At 40.5% G+C, this 18,457-nt stretch overlaps 3 protein-coding genes across 3 annotated transcripts; all 3 read left to right on the top strand.

Annotated features, from left to right (window-relative positions):
* Positions 1–3,498: 3,498 nt before the first annotated feature.
* Positions 3,499–8,300, top strand: LOC117484244 (zona pellucida sperm-binding protein 3-like). The gene is made up of 8 exons (XM_034132706.1): positions 3,499–3,532; positions 4,783–4,930; positions 5,014–5,105; positions 5,839–6,016; positions 6,094–6,211; positions 6,457–6,542; positions 8,023–8,129; positions 8,242–8,300. The coding sequence occupies exons 1-8, from the start codon at positions 3,499–3,501 to the stop codon at positions 8,298–8,300; spliced, it is 822 nt and encodes a 273-aa protein (XP_033988597.1).
* Positions 8,301–10,016: 1,716 nt separating this feature from the next.
* LOC117484239 (zona pellucida sperm-binding protein 3-like) lies at positions 10,017–12,855 on the top strand. The gene is made up of 10 exons (XM_034132703.1): positions 10,017–10,444; positions 10,520–10,635; positions 10,731–10,834; positions 10,914–11,088; positions 11,494–11,611; positions 11,681–11,763; positions 11,846–12,015; positions 12,166–12,321; positions 12,440–12,544; positions 12,630–12,855. Exons 1-10 carry the CDS (start codon positions 10,076–10,078, stop codon positions 12,836–12,838), a joined length of 1,605 nt encoding a protein of 534 aa, XP_033988594.1. The 5' UTR covers positions 10,017–10,075; the 3' UTR covers positions 12,839–12,855.
* A 1,145-nt stretch (positions 12,856–14,000) lies between these two features.
* On the top strand, positions 14,001–17,277 carry LOC117484242 (zona pellucida sperm-binding protein 3-like). Its single transcript, XM_034132705.1, has 5 exons — positions 14,001–14,544; positions 14,664–14,779; positions 14,857–14,948; positions 16,422–16,528; positions 16,641–17,277. The coding sequence occupies exons 1-4, from the start codon at positions 14,155–14,157 to the stop codon at positions 16,427–16,429; spliced, it is 606 nt and encodes a 201-aa protein (XP_033988596.1). The 5' UTR covers positions 14,001–14,154; the 3' UTR covers positions 16,430–16,528; positions 16,641–17,277.
* The last annotated feature ends 1,180 nt before the right edge of the window (positions 17,278–18,457 follow it).

The following is an 18,457-nucleotide window of genomic DNA, read 5'->3' as shown; positions in this document are numbered from 1 at the left end:
AGAAGTGAATCCAACCAGTAAAAACACCTGGGGGAGTGAGCAGCTCACACAGCTCCTCCACACGGACTCTCTGATTCGCTTCGGAGTAAAATGGGAAGGAAGAAGTCAACAAATCTCCGCCCCAAAATATGAATATGAATACTGTTGTTTATGCATGTAAAATGCTTCCTGTTTGCTGACTGGCTGGTCCCGATACCTGTATCGCACAGCAGTAGAAACCTGAAGTCCGGAGTACTCTGTAAAACTTGTATACGTGTTTTGTTTCTTACCAGTAAAATCAGATTATTGTTATAACCTTTAATTCCGGTGTTTTGAATTCCTTTCTTTATTAACTAGAACCAGCCTCATCTAACGAACGGCGGGTAGCGGAGGGGGGGGGGCTTTAAAGCCACCACCAAGGTGTTTGCTACAACAAATGGTGACCTGCGACGTGATGAGTGCTGATCTCTAGAAAGGAACACCGACAGCCAGCGGACGGAATTCAGTCCAGGGGAGGACACCGAGATACCGTTGACAACTACACCAAGCGCACGATATACAAAAGGTGAGCAGACACCTGTTTTGACTATCAAAAATCTGTGATTGATTATACTACAACATTTTAGAGTTGTCAGCGGCGTTCTCAGTGTTCTTAGTCACGGTAGGAAATACAATACATATTCTAGTTGGGAAAGTGCTTAGAGTCAGGTAGAGCATTCCTGTACCTAAGGCACAAAGTGTTTGTAAGAGGCGGGTAGTGCCTTAACTCACTAGAGAAAGACTGCAAGTACGTAAAAAACAGATGGGTTAAAATCCCCGTAAGTCAAGTAAAGATTGATTAATACGGTTGGCTTGTTAGTGCTTTAATGAAGACTACGAGGGCGTAAAAAACAGATGGGTTAAAGTCCCCGTAAGTCAAGTACAGACTATGCGGTTGTCTCGTAGATGAAAGGTTGTTATAAAGAACTTCCTATTGAATAACAATCGAATGGGCAATCCCTCTTTGAAAATTGCTAGAATTGTTATATTGTGGGTGATACGAGAGGAGAGAGACGCGACCTCCAACTAACCATTTGGAACGACCGAATCTCATCACAACTCTTGCTGTGGGGTTAATCAGGCTCATTAAACGTTACGATAAAGAGATTTTGTTGACTGGGTTCCGACTCCTTGCCTGAAGCCGCAATCGCCGTAAGGGGGTTGTAGAAGCTTGCTTCAGGAAGTCACGCTATCTGTTGAAATATACATCGCACAATAAAAATCTGCCTGCCTGTATGGGGATAAAATGTGTGTAAAACTGCAAACATAATTTAAGAACACCACTCTGTACACAGTACATACTTAGAAAAGAAGTAGTACACAGAGATAGAATTCATATAGTACGAAGTCTGTATAAGGGAATAAACTCTGTGTGATTTTTTAAGTCAAATCTGTGTAATAATTGAGAGAAAAGCATAGATAGGAAAGTTGTGTGGGCGAGTGTGCGGAGCTCCACCAGAGAGGGGAAGCTCATTCGTGGTCAGCTGCTGCCCTCTGGTGGCGAACAGGGTGTGTAACAATATTTGACAAGAATTGTCCAGTATATTAAATAAATACAAACAAACACATATCAACATAGTCAGATAATATAAACGAGGTCAATCATGGAAGGAGATTTTGAAAAAAATGATTAGCGTTCCAATCTCCGGAAGCTTCCGCGAGCAACTGGTCAGGTGCTACCATCTGGTGGCCAATAGGGTGTGGCACAAAACAAACAGAGACTAATGGTAAATTAAGATTTGGCTCCATCTGCTGGACATATGATATATAAGTAATAATAATATATAATATATAACTGATATATAAGGCTCGATATTTCTGAAAATGAGAACACCGTTAACGGCATTCTATTTCAGAAAAAGGGGGGATGTAGATCAGGCAATATGTATGTGAGATTATTACGTTTTTAAGAGAAATTGATAAATTTAAAATAATCTAGTTTTGGTTCTTTTTTGTTTTGTTTTGTTTTGTTTGTTTCTTTTTTGTTCGGTTTTGTTTTATTTCTTTTGTTTATTGTTTTCTGCATAGTCTTTTGTCCACACTCCAGTCTAGTTGGTGGCGGAAATGCACCTACAAGTTGGCTTGCCAACCCCCAATAAACACTAAAGAAGTAGAAGAGATGAGTTCAAAACCATATTTCCAGCAACTTAAGGGCTTGGTATGAGACTTCTCCACACAGGTTGCTGATGCCAAAGGGGGACCCGAGAAACACGAGGCCAACACAGCAGAGTTTGTCTGGCTGAAAGTCATCAGGCCTAAGTGACTCAACCCCAGGTTTTCCGGCCCCTACCGAGTGACCCAAAGGACCTCCCATGCCGTCCGCCTAGAAGGAAAGGGAGACAACTGGTAGCACTGGAGCCAGTGTGCGGTCGGGAAAACACCTGCGAGGACCCTAGACGACATCAGGACAGATCTGGCCCTCGTCAAGGAAGTCGACCCAGGAGGCGCCATCAGCGGACCGGAGGAGGAGGATCGGGACATCTCTCCAGCATCGACCCGGAAGCCACCATCAGCGTGCCGGAGGAGGAGGATCGGGACATCTCTCCAGCATCGACCCGGAAGCCGCCATCAGCGGGCCGGAGGAGGAGGATCGGGACATCTCTCCAGCATCGACCCGGAAGCCGCCATCAGCGGGCCGGAGGAGGAGGATCGGGACATCTCTCCAGCATCGACCCGGAAGCCGCCATCAGCGGGCCGGAGGAGGAGAATCCAGAAGACATCTCTCTAGCAGGCAGCCCAGAAGCCGCCGTCATCGGGCTGGGGGGACAAATACACGGCAAACCAAGACGGCACAGGGAACTCCACTTCCCGCTGAAACAGGTTGATATAGCCGGTGTGGAACTTTGTTTTAACAATCCATTTTTTGAGGAACTCTGAACTTTGTTTTTATATCCCATTGTTTAAGGGATTTGCATATTGTTTGCCCATTGTTTAAGGGATTTGTTTATTTTTATTCTACAGAACTATGTGTTAAAGGTTCCAGGAAATGTTGAAGGGTTCTTTTGGGGCAGACTACTGACATATGTGGGGACCCACATTTACCATTAAAAACCTATCGCTTAAAATCAATCACTAACCAAGGTGGGAGTAACTCCTGTTTTACTTTCCAAATAGGCCCTTTTATCATTACTCAACATCTGGACGAGGGTAGATGTCTATTTAAATACTCCTCGTACTCAAGAGGGTTTTGGCATATCTGGGTCTCAATCTCCCTCAGGGGGCACGTTTTGTATTCTGGGAAACCAAGGTACGATCGCATTGACCATTGGTAATATACGGTTTAAAGATACCAGAAGAATTGGAGCTAACAGCATAATTATGTACGGGCACTGGAGAATGGTAGCAGGCCTGGGCCTCCTACTTACCATTATGGTAACGATAATTTTCATTGTCTGTAAAACTAATGATGTTCTTTCTCCAACTCTCGCCCCAGAGGAAGAGATAGTAAGGACCAAAAGAGGGACTAGAGTAGCGAGCCTTATGTCCCCAAAAAGAACCTTCACTCTCCAAGAAGGTAGCGACGGAATAGTGGACATAGATCTGTGCGCAATCGCCCCATGTTCCAACTCTGACAAATCATACTCAGGTCTCGCTAAATATGTCTGCCTCACCCCAACAGTCTTCTAATTTCTGTGGCTACTTTTATTGCCATTTTAGTGACATGTGGTTGTTGTTGTGTGCCTTGTATCCGCTCATTGTCTGTTAGACTCATCAGTTCCACCATTGAGGGAAAAGCTGCCCCTTCCCCTTCGTACCAAATGCCCTTGTTGGCTTATGCGTCGGAGGGGGAAGAGTACGATGACTCAGCCGACAAGGACGAACTTTTTTAAACATATTTTAGTCTCCCTCCACTGTCATAAGAAGTTGTTGTAGTGGACTGTTCCTACAGGTTTAAAGTGCTCTAAATCCCAGCTTCTGATGGATTTATATAAATGTTGGGACAGACACAGTAGAAAAGAATGACAGTGGTTATATTTCAAATGCTATATGTTGATCTCGTGAGGTGAGATCAAAAGAGGGATTGAAGTAAACAGATATGGTTCTAAACTGTATTGAAGTAAACATGTATTATTTTGAATTGTATTTTAGTGAACATGTATTGTTTGAACTGTTTTAAGTAATCACATGTATACATATTGTATTCTCACTTACAACTCACTGACCCAGAGATCCTGTTACACACACATACACCTCCTCCCACCAGCACACACACACATATTCTTTTCAAGGTTCTTTCTGGGCATCATTATATCTGTGCACAATGTTTGGTTGTCTGGGAAAGAATAGTTTGTGTGAAATATTCCATGGGAAAGTAAGGGAGTGAATATTGGTGCAGAGATAAGATTGACTCTGCCGTTGTGAACTTCCGAATCTCAGAAGAAAACATACTTTTTCTCAGAGCTCTGATTCGCTGTGTTGGACCCGACCAGAAGTGAATCCAACCAGTAAAAACACCTGGGGGAGTGAGCAGCTCACACAGCTCCTCCCCACGGACTCTCTGATTCGCTTCGGAGTAAAATGGGAAGGAAGAAGTTAACACATCTCCGCCCCAAAATATGAATATGAATACTGTTGTTTATGCATGTAAAATGCTTCTTGTTTGCTGACTGGCTGGTCCCGATACCTGTATCGCACAGCAGTAGAAACCTGAAGTCCGTAGTACTCTGTAAAACTTGTATACGTGTTTTGTTTCTTACCAGTAAAATCAGATTATTGTTATAACCTTTAATTCCGGTGTTTTGAATTCCTTTCTTTATTAAATAGAACCAACCTCATCTAACGAATGGCGCGTAGCGGAGGGGGGGGGCTTTAAAGCCACCACCAAGGTGTTTGCTACAACACTAGCTGCCGGGCAACATGGCATTAAAAGAACGACCCATGCTGTTATTCTTGTTTCCTGTCACTATAAGAGGTGATGTGTTTTTATTGTGTTGTGCAGAGAATCTTTTTTGTGACTTCTTCTTCTCGACTGACTTTGTTACCTTTCCGGGACAGGACAAAGTTTGATGGCAGTCACTCGCAGCAGCAGCCCCTCTCTCTTCCTGCTGTGTATTCAACAGGTGCTTTCTCTCTAAAGCTGATGACCGGTATGTGAGACCTATTCAGTGTTTCATTGAAGGTTTTTTTTTAAGTGTGCATGTAGTATGTGGTGGATGAAGTAGTCACACGCTTTACCTCAAGGACCAGCGTGTAGGATATAGTGGCATCGAGCAGTGATGTTGCAGATTTTAACGGAAAACCCCTCCCCTCTCAATTTCCAGGCACGTTGGAGAACTGGAGTTTTTTTTAAATATATCATTTATGTATCTTTTTAAAGGAATCGCCCACTAAAGACAATGTGTACATTAATTCCTTACGTTGAATTCTCAAATAAAACATAAACAGTGTAGTATTCTTTTTTTAGTAGACTACACTACTGGATAAATGGGTCTTTGATTTTCCTGCACAAGTTTTGTAACACATTGTCAATGGATGTTTTGCTTTTCTTAAATGCGACCACCATTTGAATTAGAAAAAAACCCACCTGTCATTGTTTAATACAAAATGAACATTTATATGTGAAGTATTCCTTATTTATAAGTTAGAGCATTTTTTTAACCAATAAAGAAACACTCAATCACAGTTTCAAAACTCATTACAGAATCACCAAATTCAAAGTTACATGGTTAAATATAATTGATTATACATTGAAATCTACCTAACTTTATGAGTTAAGTCAGGCAATTTTTTGGCGGAAAACAATATATAACTGAGTATAAGCAGAAACACAGAAATATGTTGACTTCAATTACGGTAAGTGACGCTTGTGTTTAATTGTAGAGGACTGGACAGGAGAGACGCTCACCAGTGTCTTCTACACCGGAGACCTCCTGCCCCTCGAGGCCTCTTACAGCAGTCCTGATGCGGGACACAGACGCCTGTTTATCGACGGCTGTGTCGCCGCTTTGTCTCCTGACCCGAGATCAGTCCCCAGATACTACTTTATCGAAAACCATGGGTAAGAGAAGCTCAGAATACAGTATGATACTGATAATTGGCTCTTAAATTGCATTCAAATTTAATTTGTTTCGTCAGGTGCTTCAATGATGCCAAAGAGGACGGATCAAATGCACTTGTCAATCCCAGAACAAGATCTTCTTCTCTTCAGCTGCAGCTCGATGCCTTCCTGTTTCCCCAGGACACAAGGAACTCAGTGAGCCACTTCTATAACCTGAATGATTTTGTCATGTTTGGAAATGCTTCGAAGTTGTATAATGACATTTCTTTGGTCTCTCTTAAACAGCGTCCAGTAGTTTCTGGAGTCTCTTGTTCTCTTCTTTGGAAAGAGACAGCTCCTCCTCGTACTCTGCTATCGTTTTTTCAAACAAAGCAAATATATCTTCAGCAGCAGCAGTGAGTCGCTGCTTCTTCAACAACAGCAGCATTTGAACTTATTAGATTTGTATCACTTGCCAGCTGAAAGCGACCTCTGAAATGCGGAAGAGCAGCCCCGTCAACAAGGCCTGCAATTATATAAATTCAAGGTGCTTTTATTACTTATTTTGTGAATTGTTGCTCCTTACTGTAATATTGCAAAAGGTTTGTCAGTGTATCATTTACAAAGGCTCATCATGATAACAATTCTTTATAAGCTAAAACTGGTTCAAATTGTTGCTATTAATATTTCTTGCTACTTAAAGTGGACCTATCATGCTATATTTAAATGATATATTGTAGGGCCATACCTATATAAGGTATATTTATACGTTTCTGTTTTCAAAATACCAAACAGATCATGCATTTTAGCCATGCCTCATTTCACTCTATTTGCTGTTCTCCAGCACTGTTTTTGCAGGGGGCTGATTCTGTGAGCTGCAGCTGACCACGCCCCCCTGCAGGAGAGGGGAGCTGTGCTCTGATGAAGTCAGAAGAGGGGGAGAAAAATAGACCTCCGTCCTCCGTGTTTTATTATATTATTATAGGCCTATAGAGTCGTTATTCATTTGTTTTAAAGCTCAATAAATAACAAAGAAGACCTTTGACCGGCACTTTTCTAATTTTGTCCGGAAGATTTAAACTTTAACGGACATCTTGACCTGCGAAAGAAACTGAAACTGAAACTCTGCCGCCCGGTCCCCTCGTTCCTTGGACGAGGCGGAGAGGTGGGTGTTTGTCATCTGCTGGTGGACTAACCGGAGAGAATTACAGTGCTTGCCTCGACGGGGAGGGATTGCATTGAATTAAAGCAGCGAGAGCAAACGCTTGCCTCGGGGAGGGAGAAAAAAAGCCACAGCGGAGAATAAACAGAAGGGTAACCATGCGCAGGAAGTCTTCTTCGCTGCTTTTGTGGCAGACTACAGCGCCACTTACAGGCCTGGCATATGTACTACAGCGTCTCCAGCGCTTTCGAGTGGCCGGCCGTGGCCCAACCCCACATTCCCCTGATAGGTGGAGAGTTGGCCCAATAGCCGTAGCGCCACTTTCCTGACGTCAGTAAAGTGTTCAAATCTGGATCAGTTTTTATCAGATCCGTTGCAGCCCCTTTTTTAGAGATTTGGGTATGGAGGAAAATAGAGAGGGTTGTGTTTTCTGACACTTGGTGAGTTCCCTGGAACACCGGGGACACATATTCATGTATAAAAGACGTACAAAAGTGCATTTTGCATGATAGGTCCCCTTTAAGTAATCAAGTTACTTAATTAAGGAAACATATATTTGTAATGAGGTCTAACGTTTGCTGTAAATATAAGTGTAAATACTTTCTAAAATGAATTTTCCATGCTGTCTCTGTACAGCCAGATCAATGTAACCGTGATGCTTACCTCAGCATTTGGACTGAAACAGTACACATGTGAGAGGAATGTGCTAAATGTAAGCTTTAAGAATATTTTAGAATGTTGACGCTGCCCATGGAGTATATGTATACAAATAAATGGCTATTATTTCAACATTGGATTTGGGTGTAAATGCCCTCAACTCAAAGCTAAAGGAAAACAATGATTGTTTCCGTATACTAATCATCAGATGGATAAATGTCGATGGCAGTGATGATGTGTGTCGATGTTGCGACGATACATGCTCCAGCAACTCTCCCACCGGTCAAAGAAACCTTGGAAGTCTGATCCCTGAAGGTAAACTGTAAATCCTACAGTTGTATAACTTTCATAATCTGTGATCTGTCTGTGAAAACTGTCCCAACTAAATATTATTTGACTCTCACTTTCATTTTTATTCATGTTTCAGATTTGGTGGCACATGAAACTGTTACTCTGGGCCCTTTGATAGTTTTGCCATACAAATAGGCGAAGCATAACAATCCAGACACGTATCAGTGTTTGAAAGAGGAAAATAAAATGTGAATTTCTCTTACCTTCAAAAAGCTGAATGAAAATAAGAATGCATGCCAAGCTCGTCTTCATGGCCTTTTCAGTTATGAACTCACTAATAAATACTAAAGCTGACTCACATTGTACTCTTTCCTTCAGTCTTTGTGAGGTTTTGTGGACAGCCTCACTTTATTCATTGTTCTTCACCTCTGAGCAGGAAGGGGAAATCAAAGCAAGAACAGCCGTTGAAACGCTGCAGTTGGTTTTGCACACACTGATGTTTAACTGAATTTGAAATAAAACTCAGGATGTTATGCATCAGACTTTAAAACTTGTATCCACTGGATTAACACCACTAATGTGTACAGTTACGCAAACAAACCCTTCTCAAAAAGTTGTTCTCAGTATTTGTTAGAAATATAAACATTTCTCCCCACGAAGTACTTTATATATAACACTTTTTTATAGTATCCTAGTAAGTCTTCTTATAGCGATCCTGTTATTGATATTATCAAGTGAGAAAAGAATATATAATATCACTTTCATGATGTACGCCGGATATGTCTGGTGTCTGCAAGATGAGTGTGAAAGTGCAGGTCAGGAGGAGAGTCATCAGCAGCAAAGGGGTGGATATATATTAAAAGTTATTGTCCTGTAAACATGTACGCCGGCACAGTCCGATTCAGAAGCTCTCATAAATAATAATAAATATATATTTTTAAAGCTTTTTTTTTTCTTCAAAAAAAGTGCTATTCACATACAAGACAATACAATGTGTCCAAATATAAAGGAGATAATAATAGGAAAGAGTGAAAGAGGTTAGGTCAATAACCCTTGATAAGAATGGGTTCGCCCGATATGTCAGTGGTTAGAGCTGGCAGCCCATATGCAGTCACCGCTGCCTAGTAAACCAGTTTGAATCCTGAACCAGCCGAACATTTCTGGCATGTCCTCCCCTCTGTCTCCCCCTTTCATCTCTAACATCTCCAATAACGGCCCTCTGGACCAAAAATAACTAAAAAGTATGAACGGAAAAAACAAAATGGATCAATCTAAAATGAAATATTTAGAGTACAGGGTGAACCTCTGAAATGGATAATTAAGATTATAGTTTTGAACTTTATATGTTGTAAGTCATTTTAAATTAGTTGGGATGATTTTAAGTATTTGGAGGCATTTTCAATACTTTCTTAGTTTGAACTGCATGGATTGATTTTTACATGACATGTCTTATGTTTCAAACATATACTGTAGATCAAATTGTATTTATGTAGCTCAAAATCACAAGCTTTTCAATTTTTATTTGATTTGATTTGATTTAGTCTGTACAGATCAACAAAACATGAATAATAGTTTAAAAACATAATAAAATGACACCATAGACCACAATAATAATGTGATAGTGTGTACAAATTAAGGATCCAGGGGGATGTCAAAATGCTTCCTGCATGGTTTTCATGAACTGCAACACTAACATTTTATTTAAAATCCAAAGTAACAAGCAATGAAACAAATATATGCATATTTTAAACATGTGAAAACGCCCTCTCTCTCAATCAGCCTCATGTCTTGAGTTCAGAGTGTGCAGCCAATTAAGCTGATGGGTGTCTGATTGGACGCAGGTGTGCTGCTCTGATGAGGATAATGATCGGCTAGAGTTTAAAAAGCTCCACCGCTCACACTGAACCATACTGTGAGTCAGTCAGGAAGACAGAGAGCAGCCGACCAGTTTCCTGCCATCAGTTTCACTTATGGAGGCCTTTAATTTTCAGGTTATCCTCCTTGTAGGACTCTGTGTAAGCTCCTCTTTTGCTTTCCCGCCCACACACGATGCTTCATTCCAGAGCCTTGCGAACACAGGCAGGTCAGAACTCGGGCAGCAGCAGCAGAAGTCTCCGGCTGAGGAACCGCAGCAGGTGAATACCATCAGAGTGACCTGTCATCCAGACTCTTTGGAGATTGTTATCAAAGCCGACATGTTTGCGGTTGGAGTTCCTGTTGATGGAGACGAGATACGCCTTGGAGTAGAGAACAACAACCAGTACTGCAGAGCTACAGCGTCTTCAGCAGATGAGTACAGTATCAGTGTTGGACTTGTGGAGTGCGGCACCAGACACTGGGTAACTTTTAAATATATTTCATTTCAAATATGTTTCATCATAGCTTCTAGTTTTAAACACGTCTACTCTCCACAGGTAACTGAGGACTCTCTGATCTACACAAACCTCCTCATATACTCTCCTGAGGCTTCTCCATATGGTGTTGTTCGAATGGAGGAGGCTGTAATTCCAATTGAATGTCATTACGAAAGGTCTTTGTCTCTTTTTGTTTTTAAAGCTCACATTGTAAAAATCTTTGAATGATGTCTGTCTTTTTTTTTTTAAATGCATGTTTTCTGTTTCTTAGGAAGTACAGTTTGTCCAGTTCTTCACTCATGCCTTCCTGGATCCCCTTCATGTCGACCCAGGCTGCAGTGGAAATGTTGGAGTTTAACTTGAGAATCATGACAAGTGGGTTTTGGTAATTTTCTCATGTTATGAGTTGTCATGTCTCTATTTGCACTTAGTACTTTTTTCTGTCCGTGTGCAGGTGACTGGCAGTACAAAAGAAGCTCTAATGTGTTTCATCTCGGTGAGCCCATCAGCATCGAGGCTTCGGTCAGACTTGGGCATCACATGGGGCTCCGAGTGTTTGTGAGCAGCTGCGTGGCTACTCTGAGCCCTGACATGCACTCCAGCCCCAGGCATGCCTTCATTGAAAATGGGTAAGGCTGCAAATTGCTAAATGGCAAAAAGTAAAGTCTTTTTCTGACCCTAGAGGGAGCTGTTTAATGTGTAAGGCTCTTCAAGTGGTTTAATTCAGACACGAGCAATGCTGACTCGAGTGACCGGTTAATAAAAGATCAGTCCTTTAGTGGCGTCTTCAAGTTAGCCATTAGCTAAGGCTAGCTGTGGTTTGCTTTTAATCTTTGGTATTCTAGTTCTTCCTTTCTGTGCCACTATTGGCAAATGCACAGGTCAGATTTGTGCAGTTCTGACTCTAAATAACTACTTCCAGAACTTGCCTATATGACTAGAAATGTTAGTGGTGCATTGTGGGTAATGTAGACTCTGGTTATAGTAGTCAATGAGTGCTAATTTAGTGTTGCTCTTTTTGTTTTTCCTCATAGGTGCTTTGTTGACTCTCAGCTTCCAGGCTCAAGGTCTCAATTCTTAGCCAGGACACAGGATGACAAGCTCCACATGTCCATTGATGCCTTCAGATTTTATAATGAGGACAGAGGGGAGGTGAGGCTCTATTCAATTGCCTTAAACATGATTGTGTGTGCATGTTTCTAACACCTGCTTTTCTCATAGCTCTACATCACATGTCACCTGAATGCTGTGGCAATAAATAACGCAGATGCACCAAACAAGGCGTGCACTTTTGTGAATGGAAGGCAAGTGAGATCCAGCCTAAAATATTTCAAATTACACACAAAAAACAAAGTATTGATGCTGAATGTTTTTTTTATTCATCAGATGGAGGTCCGCTGATGGTAATGACTACTTATGTGGGCAATGCAAAAGACCAATTGGAGTTGAGCAAACTCCCAGTAAGCCCAGCAGCCCGAGCAAGTTTAGGCCTCGAGGGTTTGTGAAGCCAGAAGAGCGTGAACCCCTCTGGAGGAGCGGACTGAAGACCAGTCCAGGTGGGGAGCTTGTAGAAACTTGTATGATGAATATTGGCTGCAGATGTCGTCTTAATGATCAATTGTTTGTGACGCATGTTTTTGCATAGGTTTTAGACATGATGATGGCTGGGTAACTGAATTAACATGCATTGTGCTGGTTTGTGTTAGTGTGGGAACATCAGGCCAGAGTGGGTCCGATGATGGTCTTGCCAGCCAAGCAGAAAAGCCAGCCCATACCTGCAGAGGAGCGTTCTTCCATTCTTGATCAAATCGGCAGATCTACAATGTATGGCAGCCAGTGGAGGAGTGGAATAAACGGAGTTGGTAAGTCAATACCGGTATTCAATTATTCTTTGTTCATTTGAAGCCTTTAACAATCTCTAAATTGAGATTAAAATGACCCATAATGAAATCTTAATGTTGAATTGTTTATCTGTCAAAGATCAGAGGAAAGGACTGCTTCCTGATTCATCATCGACCCAAAACCAGGTGGACTTTCTGACTTTAGCTTCTGAGCAGAATGAAGACAAAAGTGGAACAGAAAAAGGTAAAATGTGAAAAGTCTTAACCCTTTTTTAAATGGCACTCTACAATGCACCTTTTACATTAACACATTTATTCTGCGACTACAGATGAAGATGCAGAGGAAATTCCTGAACTTCTAGAAGAAACCTCTCCTGAGGCCCACCTGCAGTTGAAGGCAGTAGTGCTGAACAGTACCAACACAGCGGCGCTCGATGAAGTCTTCCAAACTGCTGCGGTTAATGTGGCTGTGCCCCCACTGTCCAACACCACTGCAACAGAATCTGACCTTTCTGAAACAATGGACTCAAAGAGATAATAAATGATTCAAAATTGTATTTGTTTGCTTTTTAATGTTGCAATACACAAGGAAAACTGATGACCTGCTCACAGCTAAAAACAATTAAATGCAAACAGAATTGTTTCCTAATTAGCCAAAGTATTCCATATAACGGTAAACATTTAGTGGGGACCCACAATTGCAATTTGACATCCATGTTCCATGTCTTTTCTTGTGCTTGTCTGCTGCTAAAAATGGTACTATAACATGGCATTTATTTTCTGGGGTGTCATTTGCTTTAGTTGCAACAGCTGTATAAAGGTGATGTATTGGAGGTCAGCCAGTTTATATTTGAACTTCAGTTGTTGCAACAAAGCCTTTGTACATGAGTAGCCCCTTTTAAAAGGGGAGTTACCATGGGGGCCCTGGCAATATAATGACCTGAACATTAAGATATAAACATGGTCTCATGACTTTGTGTCCAGGCCCATTGGGTTTTTTGACTGTAGACTGAATTCTAATAGGGTACCCAGACCTCTACTAGGGTAGTCAATATGTTTTAGAGGTACAATTTGATGGTTTACAAAGTCCTGAGTTGTTACTTTAGATTAGCAAATCTATTCACTCCTGTTTTTGGGGACTGATTAAAAAAAAAAAAAGTGACAAAAAGAATTTTTAGATAAGTATAGTTAGATGCCATTATTTCAAGGCATCTGGGAAAAAAACTGAAGCAAGACTTTAAAATATTGGCTCAACGCAATGGTAGCCATGACATCACACATTTGTTTTTAGACTAAAAGGCCGTGTGGAAGATGAAACGTCCTGGGATGTTTTTTGTTCCCTGCAACAAAGTGCCTGTTGGGACTCAAAGCCAGGAACCAGTGAAGCTGTAAATGTGTCAATTTTTGTTTCACTTTACAGTGGACTGGAACTGAATCATACTCGTATACCACATTAAAACCTACATGCAAAAAAGTAAACTGATGTTGAATCAAATAAAATGGGGCTGCATTTTAAATTGCTCTCCATTAACTGTAGTATATAATATTTCAACATTGATTGATGCATAAGGAAGGAAGCATCAGTGTAACTACTAGATGTAAACCCACATGTCAGGTGTGGGCCAATCACATGCAGGTATTTCGGTGTGACTGCAGCTTTAATTCTCATCAGTTAATGAGTAATTGCTTCCAGCTGTCCTCTCCATGTGATTAGTCTGCACTGGGAAGTATTTGACATTGAGAGTTTGAACCTTCAGCATCTTATTTAAATTCAGTATGATTCAGATTTCCTAAATGATCACTTGTTTTACTGGTAGTGTTGTGTTTGCTTTGCTGTTCTGATAAAAGAGCACAATGGTGACGGCAGCTCAGCCAGCCTCTGTAGCACTGCTGTCACTTTTTGCTTTTGGTTTTGCAGACGCCATTCGAACTTTGAGAGATGGACCAATGATCGATGCTCAAGGAAGGGAATATAAAACTGCTGCATTAGGGTTTGACACAGAAAGTCAAATCAGTGAACCACTATTCAATGAGGGATCCACTATCAGTGTACAATGCACAGAAGTGTCCATAATCATTGCGGTAAAGGCTGACTTCTTTAAAAATGGACGCCTTTTGTCTCCATGGGATTTTCTTTTGGGAGAAGTCAAGCATTCACAGAGCAGTCAGTGTCGACCTGTTGCTGCTGGTGACTTTGAATATGTATTTGAAGCTGGACTACAAGACTGTGGCTCCAAAGTGACTGTAAGTTGTTGATGATTAATAGAAGATGGTGGATATATAACTGTGGTTGCTTAAGTGGTAGTTTTGATTTGTTGTGTTTTCAGAAGTGTCCCTGATTTTAGTTATTTTGTATTCTCTAGACATCTAAGGACTCTGTGATCTACTCAAACAAGCTGATAATCTTACTAGCTGCCGGGCAACATGGCATTAAAATAACGACCCATGCTGTTGTTCCCGTTTCCTGTCACTATAAGAGGTGAGATGTTTTTATTGTGTTGTGCAGGGAATCTTTTTTGTGTCTTCTCGACTGACTTTGTTACCTTTCCGGGACAGGACAAAGTTTGATGGCAGTCACTCGCAGCAGCAGCCCCTCTCTCTTCCTGCTGTGTATTCAACAGGTGCTTTCTCTCTAAAGCTGATGACCGGTATGTGAGACCTATTCAGTGTTTCATTGAAGGTTTTTTTTAAGTGTGCATGTAGTATGTGGTGGATGAAGTAGTCACACACTTTACCTCAAGGACCAGTGTGTAGGATATGTGGCATCGAGCAGTGATGTTGCAGATTTTAATTTCCAGGAATGTTGGAGAACTGGAGTTTTTTTTAAATATATAATTTATGCATCTTTTTAAAGGAATCACCCACTAAAGACAATGCGTACATTAAAGGTAGGGTATGTAAGTTTGAGAAACCGGCTCGAGATCGCTAGAATTTGAAAATACACGACCGGAGAAAATCTGCCACTTCCTTACAGAGCCCCTCCTCCAAACACACGAAAGCGCACATGACGAATGAGGGCACGAGATAAGTTTGTGCACAGATGGAAGGCGGACAGGCAGGTAGGCCATCCAGTTATTTTAGCCGGGCCGGCTAAAATGATTGGTCGTGCTTTTTACAGTACTACGGCTTCCAGAGATGACATTTGTTTATGGATTTTTTTTTGTCAAAGCACTTAAGATATTCATTGCTATCGGGATGTTAAGAGCATTCCATGGAATATAACAAAAAGTGTATCTCGAGCCGGTTTTTCAAACTTACATACCCCACCTTTAATTCCTTACGTTGAATTCTCAAATAATACATAAACAGTGTATTTTTTTTTTTTAGTAGACTACACTACTGAATAAATGGGTCTTTGATTTTCCTGCACAAGTTTTGTAACACATTGTCAATGGATGTTTTGCTTTTCTTAAAGGTAGGGTTGGTAAGTTTGAGAAACTGGCTTGAGATACACTTTTTGTTATATTCCATGGAATGCTCTTAACATCCCGATAGCAATGAATATCTGAAGTGCTTTGACAAAAAATCCATAAAAAAATGTCATCTGTGGAAGCCGTAGTACTGTAAAAAGCACGACCATTCATTTTAGCCGGCTCGGCTAAAATAACTGGATGGCCTACCTGCCTGTCAGCCTTCCATCTGTGCACAAACTTATCTCGTGCCCTCATTGGTCATGTTCGTGTGTGTTGGAGGAGGGGCTCTGTAAGGAAGTGGCAGATTTTTTTCTGGCTGTGTACTTTCAAATTCTAGCGCACTCGAGCTGGTTTCTCCAAAATTACCTACCCCACCTTTAATATTTCTTGCTGCTTAAGTAATCAAGTTACTTAATTAAGGAAACATGTAAATATAAGGATAAATACTTTCTAAAATGAATTTTCCATGCTGTCTCTGGACAGCCAGATCAATGCAACAGTGATGCTTACCTCAGCATTTGGACTGAAACAGTACACATGTGAGAGGAATGTGCTAAATGTCAGCTTTAAGAATATTTTAGAATATTGACGCTGCCCATGGAGTATATGTATACAAATGGCTATTATTTCAACATTGGATTTGGGTGTAAATGCCCTCAACTCAAAGCTAAAGGAAAACAATGATTGTTTCTGTATACTAATCATCAGATGGATAAATGTCGATGGCAGTGATGATGTGTGTCGATGTTGCGACGATACATGCTCGAGCAACTCTCCCACCGGTCAAACAAACCTCGGAAGTCTGATCCCTGAAGGTAAACTGTAAATCCTACAGTTTTATAACTTTCATAATCTGTGATCTGTCTGTGAAAACTGTCCCAACTAAATATGATTTGACTCTCACTTTCATTTTTATTCATGTTTCAGATTTGGTGGCACGTGAAACTGTTACTCTGGGCCCTTTGATGGTTTTGCCATACAAATAGGCGAAGCATAACAATCCAGACAATAAAGGATTAAATATTTGTCTATCAATCTCACCCTCCCTGACCAAACTTCAGCGTAATACTTATAGCTTAATACTAGCAAAACTATTATTTTAATGATTGTTTAGTAAGGAATGTTTATACAACATAAACATTAAAGAAACAATGATGTTTAGTCTTTACTGTTAATACCTAACATGGCTCTAAACAAAGCCACACAACTGGTCTGATGAAACATCCCCGTAAATAAAAACAGATTACACTGTATGAACATTAAATGTTGCTGTCAGGATAGACACGTATCAGTGTTTGAAAGAGGAAAATAAAATGTGAATTTCTCTTACCTTCAAAAAGCTGAATGAAAATAAGAATGCATGCCAAGCTCGTCTTCATGGCCTTTTCAGTTATGAACTCACTAATAAATACTAAAGCTGGCTCACATTGTACTCTTTCCTTCAGTCTTTGTGAGGTTTTGTGGACAGCCTCACTTTATTTATTGTTCTTCACCTCTGAGCAGGAAGGGGAAATCAAAGCAAGAACAGCCGTTGAAACGCTGCAGTTGGTTTTGCACACACTGATGTTTAACTGAATTTGAAATAAAACTCAGGATGTTATGCATCAGACTTTAAAACTTGTATCCACTGGATTAACACCACTAATGTGTACAGTTACACAAACAAACCCTTCTCAAAACGTTTTTCTCAGTATTTCTTAGCAATATAAACATTGCTCCCCATGAAGTACTTTATATATAACACTTTTTTATAGTATCCTAGTAAGTCTTCTTATAGCGATCCTGTTATTGATATTATCAAGTGAGAAAAGAAGATATATCACTTTCATGATGTATCACCGGATATGTCTGGTGTCTGCAAGATGAGTGTGAAAGTGCAGGTCAGGAGGAGAGTCATCAGCAGCAAAGGTGTGGATATATATTAGTTATTGTCCTGTAAGCATGTACGCCGGCACAGTCCGATTCAGAAGCTCTCATAAATAATAAATATATATTTTTATTTTAAAAAAGTGCTATTCACATACAGTACAAGACAATACAATGTGTCCAAATATAAAGGAGATAATAATAGGAAAGAGTGAAAGGGTCAATAACCCTTGATAAGAATGGGTTCGCCCGATATGTCAGTGGTTAGAGCCGGCAGCCCATATGCAGTCACCGCTGCCTAGTAAACCAGTTTGAATCCTGAACCAGCCGAACATTTCTGGCATGTCCTCCCCTCTGTCTCCCCCTTTCAACTCTAACATCTCCAATAACGGCCCTCTGGACCAAAAAAAACTAAAAAGTATGAACGGAAAAACAAAATGGATCAATCTAAAATAACATAAAATATTTAGGCAACAGTACAGGGTGAACCTCTGAAATGGATAATTAAGAATATAGTTTTGAACTTTATATGTTGTAAGTCATTTTAAATTAGTTGGGATGATTTTAAGTATTTGGAGGTTTTTTCAATATTTTCTTTGTTTGAACTGCATGGATTGATTTTTACATGACATGTCTTATGTTTCAAAAATATAGATCAAATTGTATTTATGTAGCTCAAAATCACAAGTTTTACATTTTTATTTGATTTGATTTGATTTAGTCTGTACCAGTGACGTGCGGTGAGGTTCATGGCTGGTGAGGCACTGACTCACTGAGTCAGATTTACAAATATTATATTTTGACCTTAATCGAAATATTCTGTTATTTTCAAAAGCTTTTTTAGTCTGATGCTTCGATTCATTTTAAACAGACCGTTC

Source organism: Trematomus bernacchii, unplaced genomic scaffold (genome assembly GCF_902827165.1).
Source record: "Trematomus bernacchii unplaced genomic scaffold, fTreBer1.1, whole genome shotgun sequence".
In the NCBI taxonomy this organism is placed as follows: Eukaryota; Metazoa; Chordata; class Actinopteri; order Perciformes; family Nototheniidae; genus Trematomus; species Trematomus bernacchii.
The sequence above is the reverse complement of the archived record's forward strand: the minus strand, read 5'-3'. Positions and strand labels throughout refer to the sequence as shown.

What these genes read in the sequence shown, in the direction of transcription:
- LOC117484242 (XM_034132705.1), top strand. Translation starts at nt 14,155, where the DNA reads ATGGTGACGGCAGCTCAGCCAGCCTCTGTAGCACTGCTGTCACTTTTT. An exon ending in ACTGTGGCTCCAAAGTGACT is followed by an intron (nt 14,545 to 14,663) that starts GTAAGTTGTTGA and finishes TGTATTCTCTAG; the next exon opens with ACATCTAAGGACTCTGTGAT. An exon ending in GTTTCCTGTCACTATAAGAG is followed by an intron (nt 14,780 to 14,856) that starts GTGAGATGTTTT and finishes TTTCCGGGACAG; the next exon opens with GACAAAGTTTGATGGCAGTC.
- LOC117484239 (XM_034132703.1), top strand. Translation starts at nt 10,076, where the DNA reads ATGGAGGCCTTTAATTTTCAGGTTATCCTCCTTGTAGGACTCTGTGTA. An exon ending in CATGCCTTCATTGAAAATGG is followed by an intron (nt 11,089 to 11,493) that starts GTAAGGCTGCAA and finishes TTTTCCTCATAG; the next exon opens with GTGCTTTGTTGACTCTCAGC. An exon ending in GAGTGGAATAAACGGAGTTG is followed by an intron (nt 12,322 to 12,439) that starts GTAAGTCAATAC and finishes TATCTGTCAAAG; the next exon opens with ATCAGAGGAAAGGACTGCTT.
- LOC117484244 (XM_034132706.1), top strand. Translation starts at nt 3,499, where the DNA reads ATGTCCCCAAAAAGAACCTTCACTCTCCAAGAAG. An exon ending in CCCAGGACACAAGGAACTCA is followed by an intron (nt 6,212 to 6,456) that starts GTGAGCCACTTC and finishes TGAACTTATTAG; the next exon opens with ATTTGTATCACTTGCCAGCT. An exon ending in TGCAATTATATAAATTCAAG is followed by an intron (nt 6,543 to 8,022) that starts GTGCTTTTATTA and finishes ACTAATCATCAG; the next exon opens with ATGGATAAATGTCGATGGCA.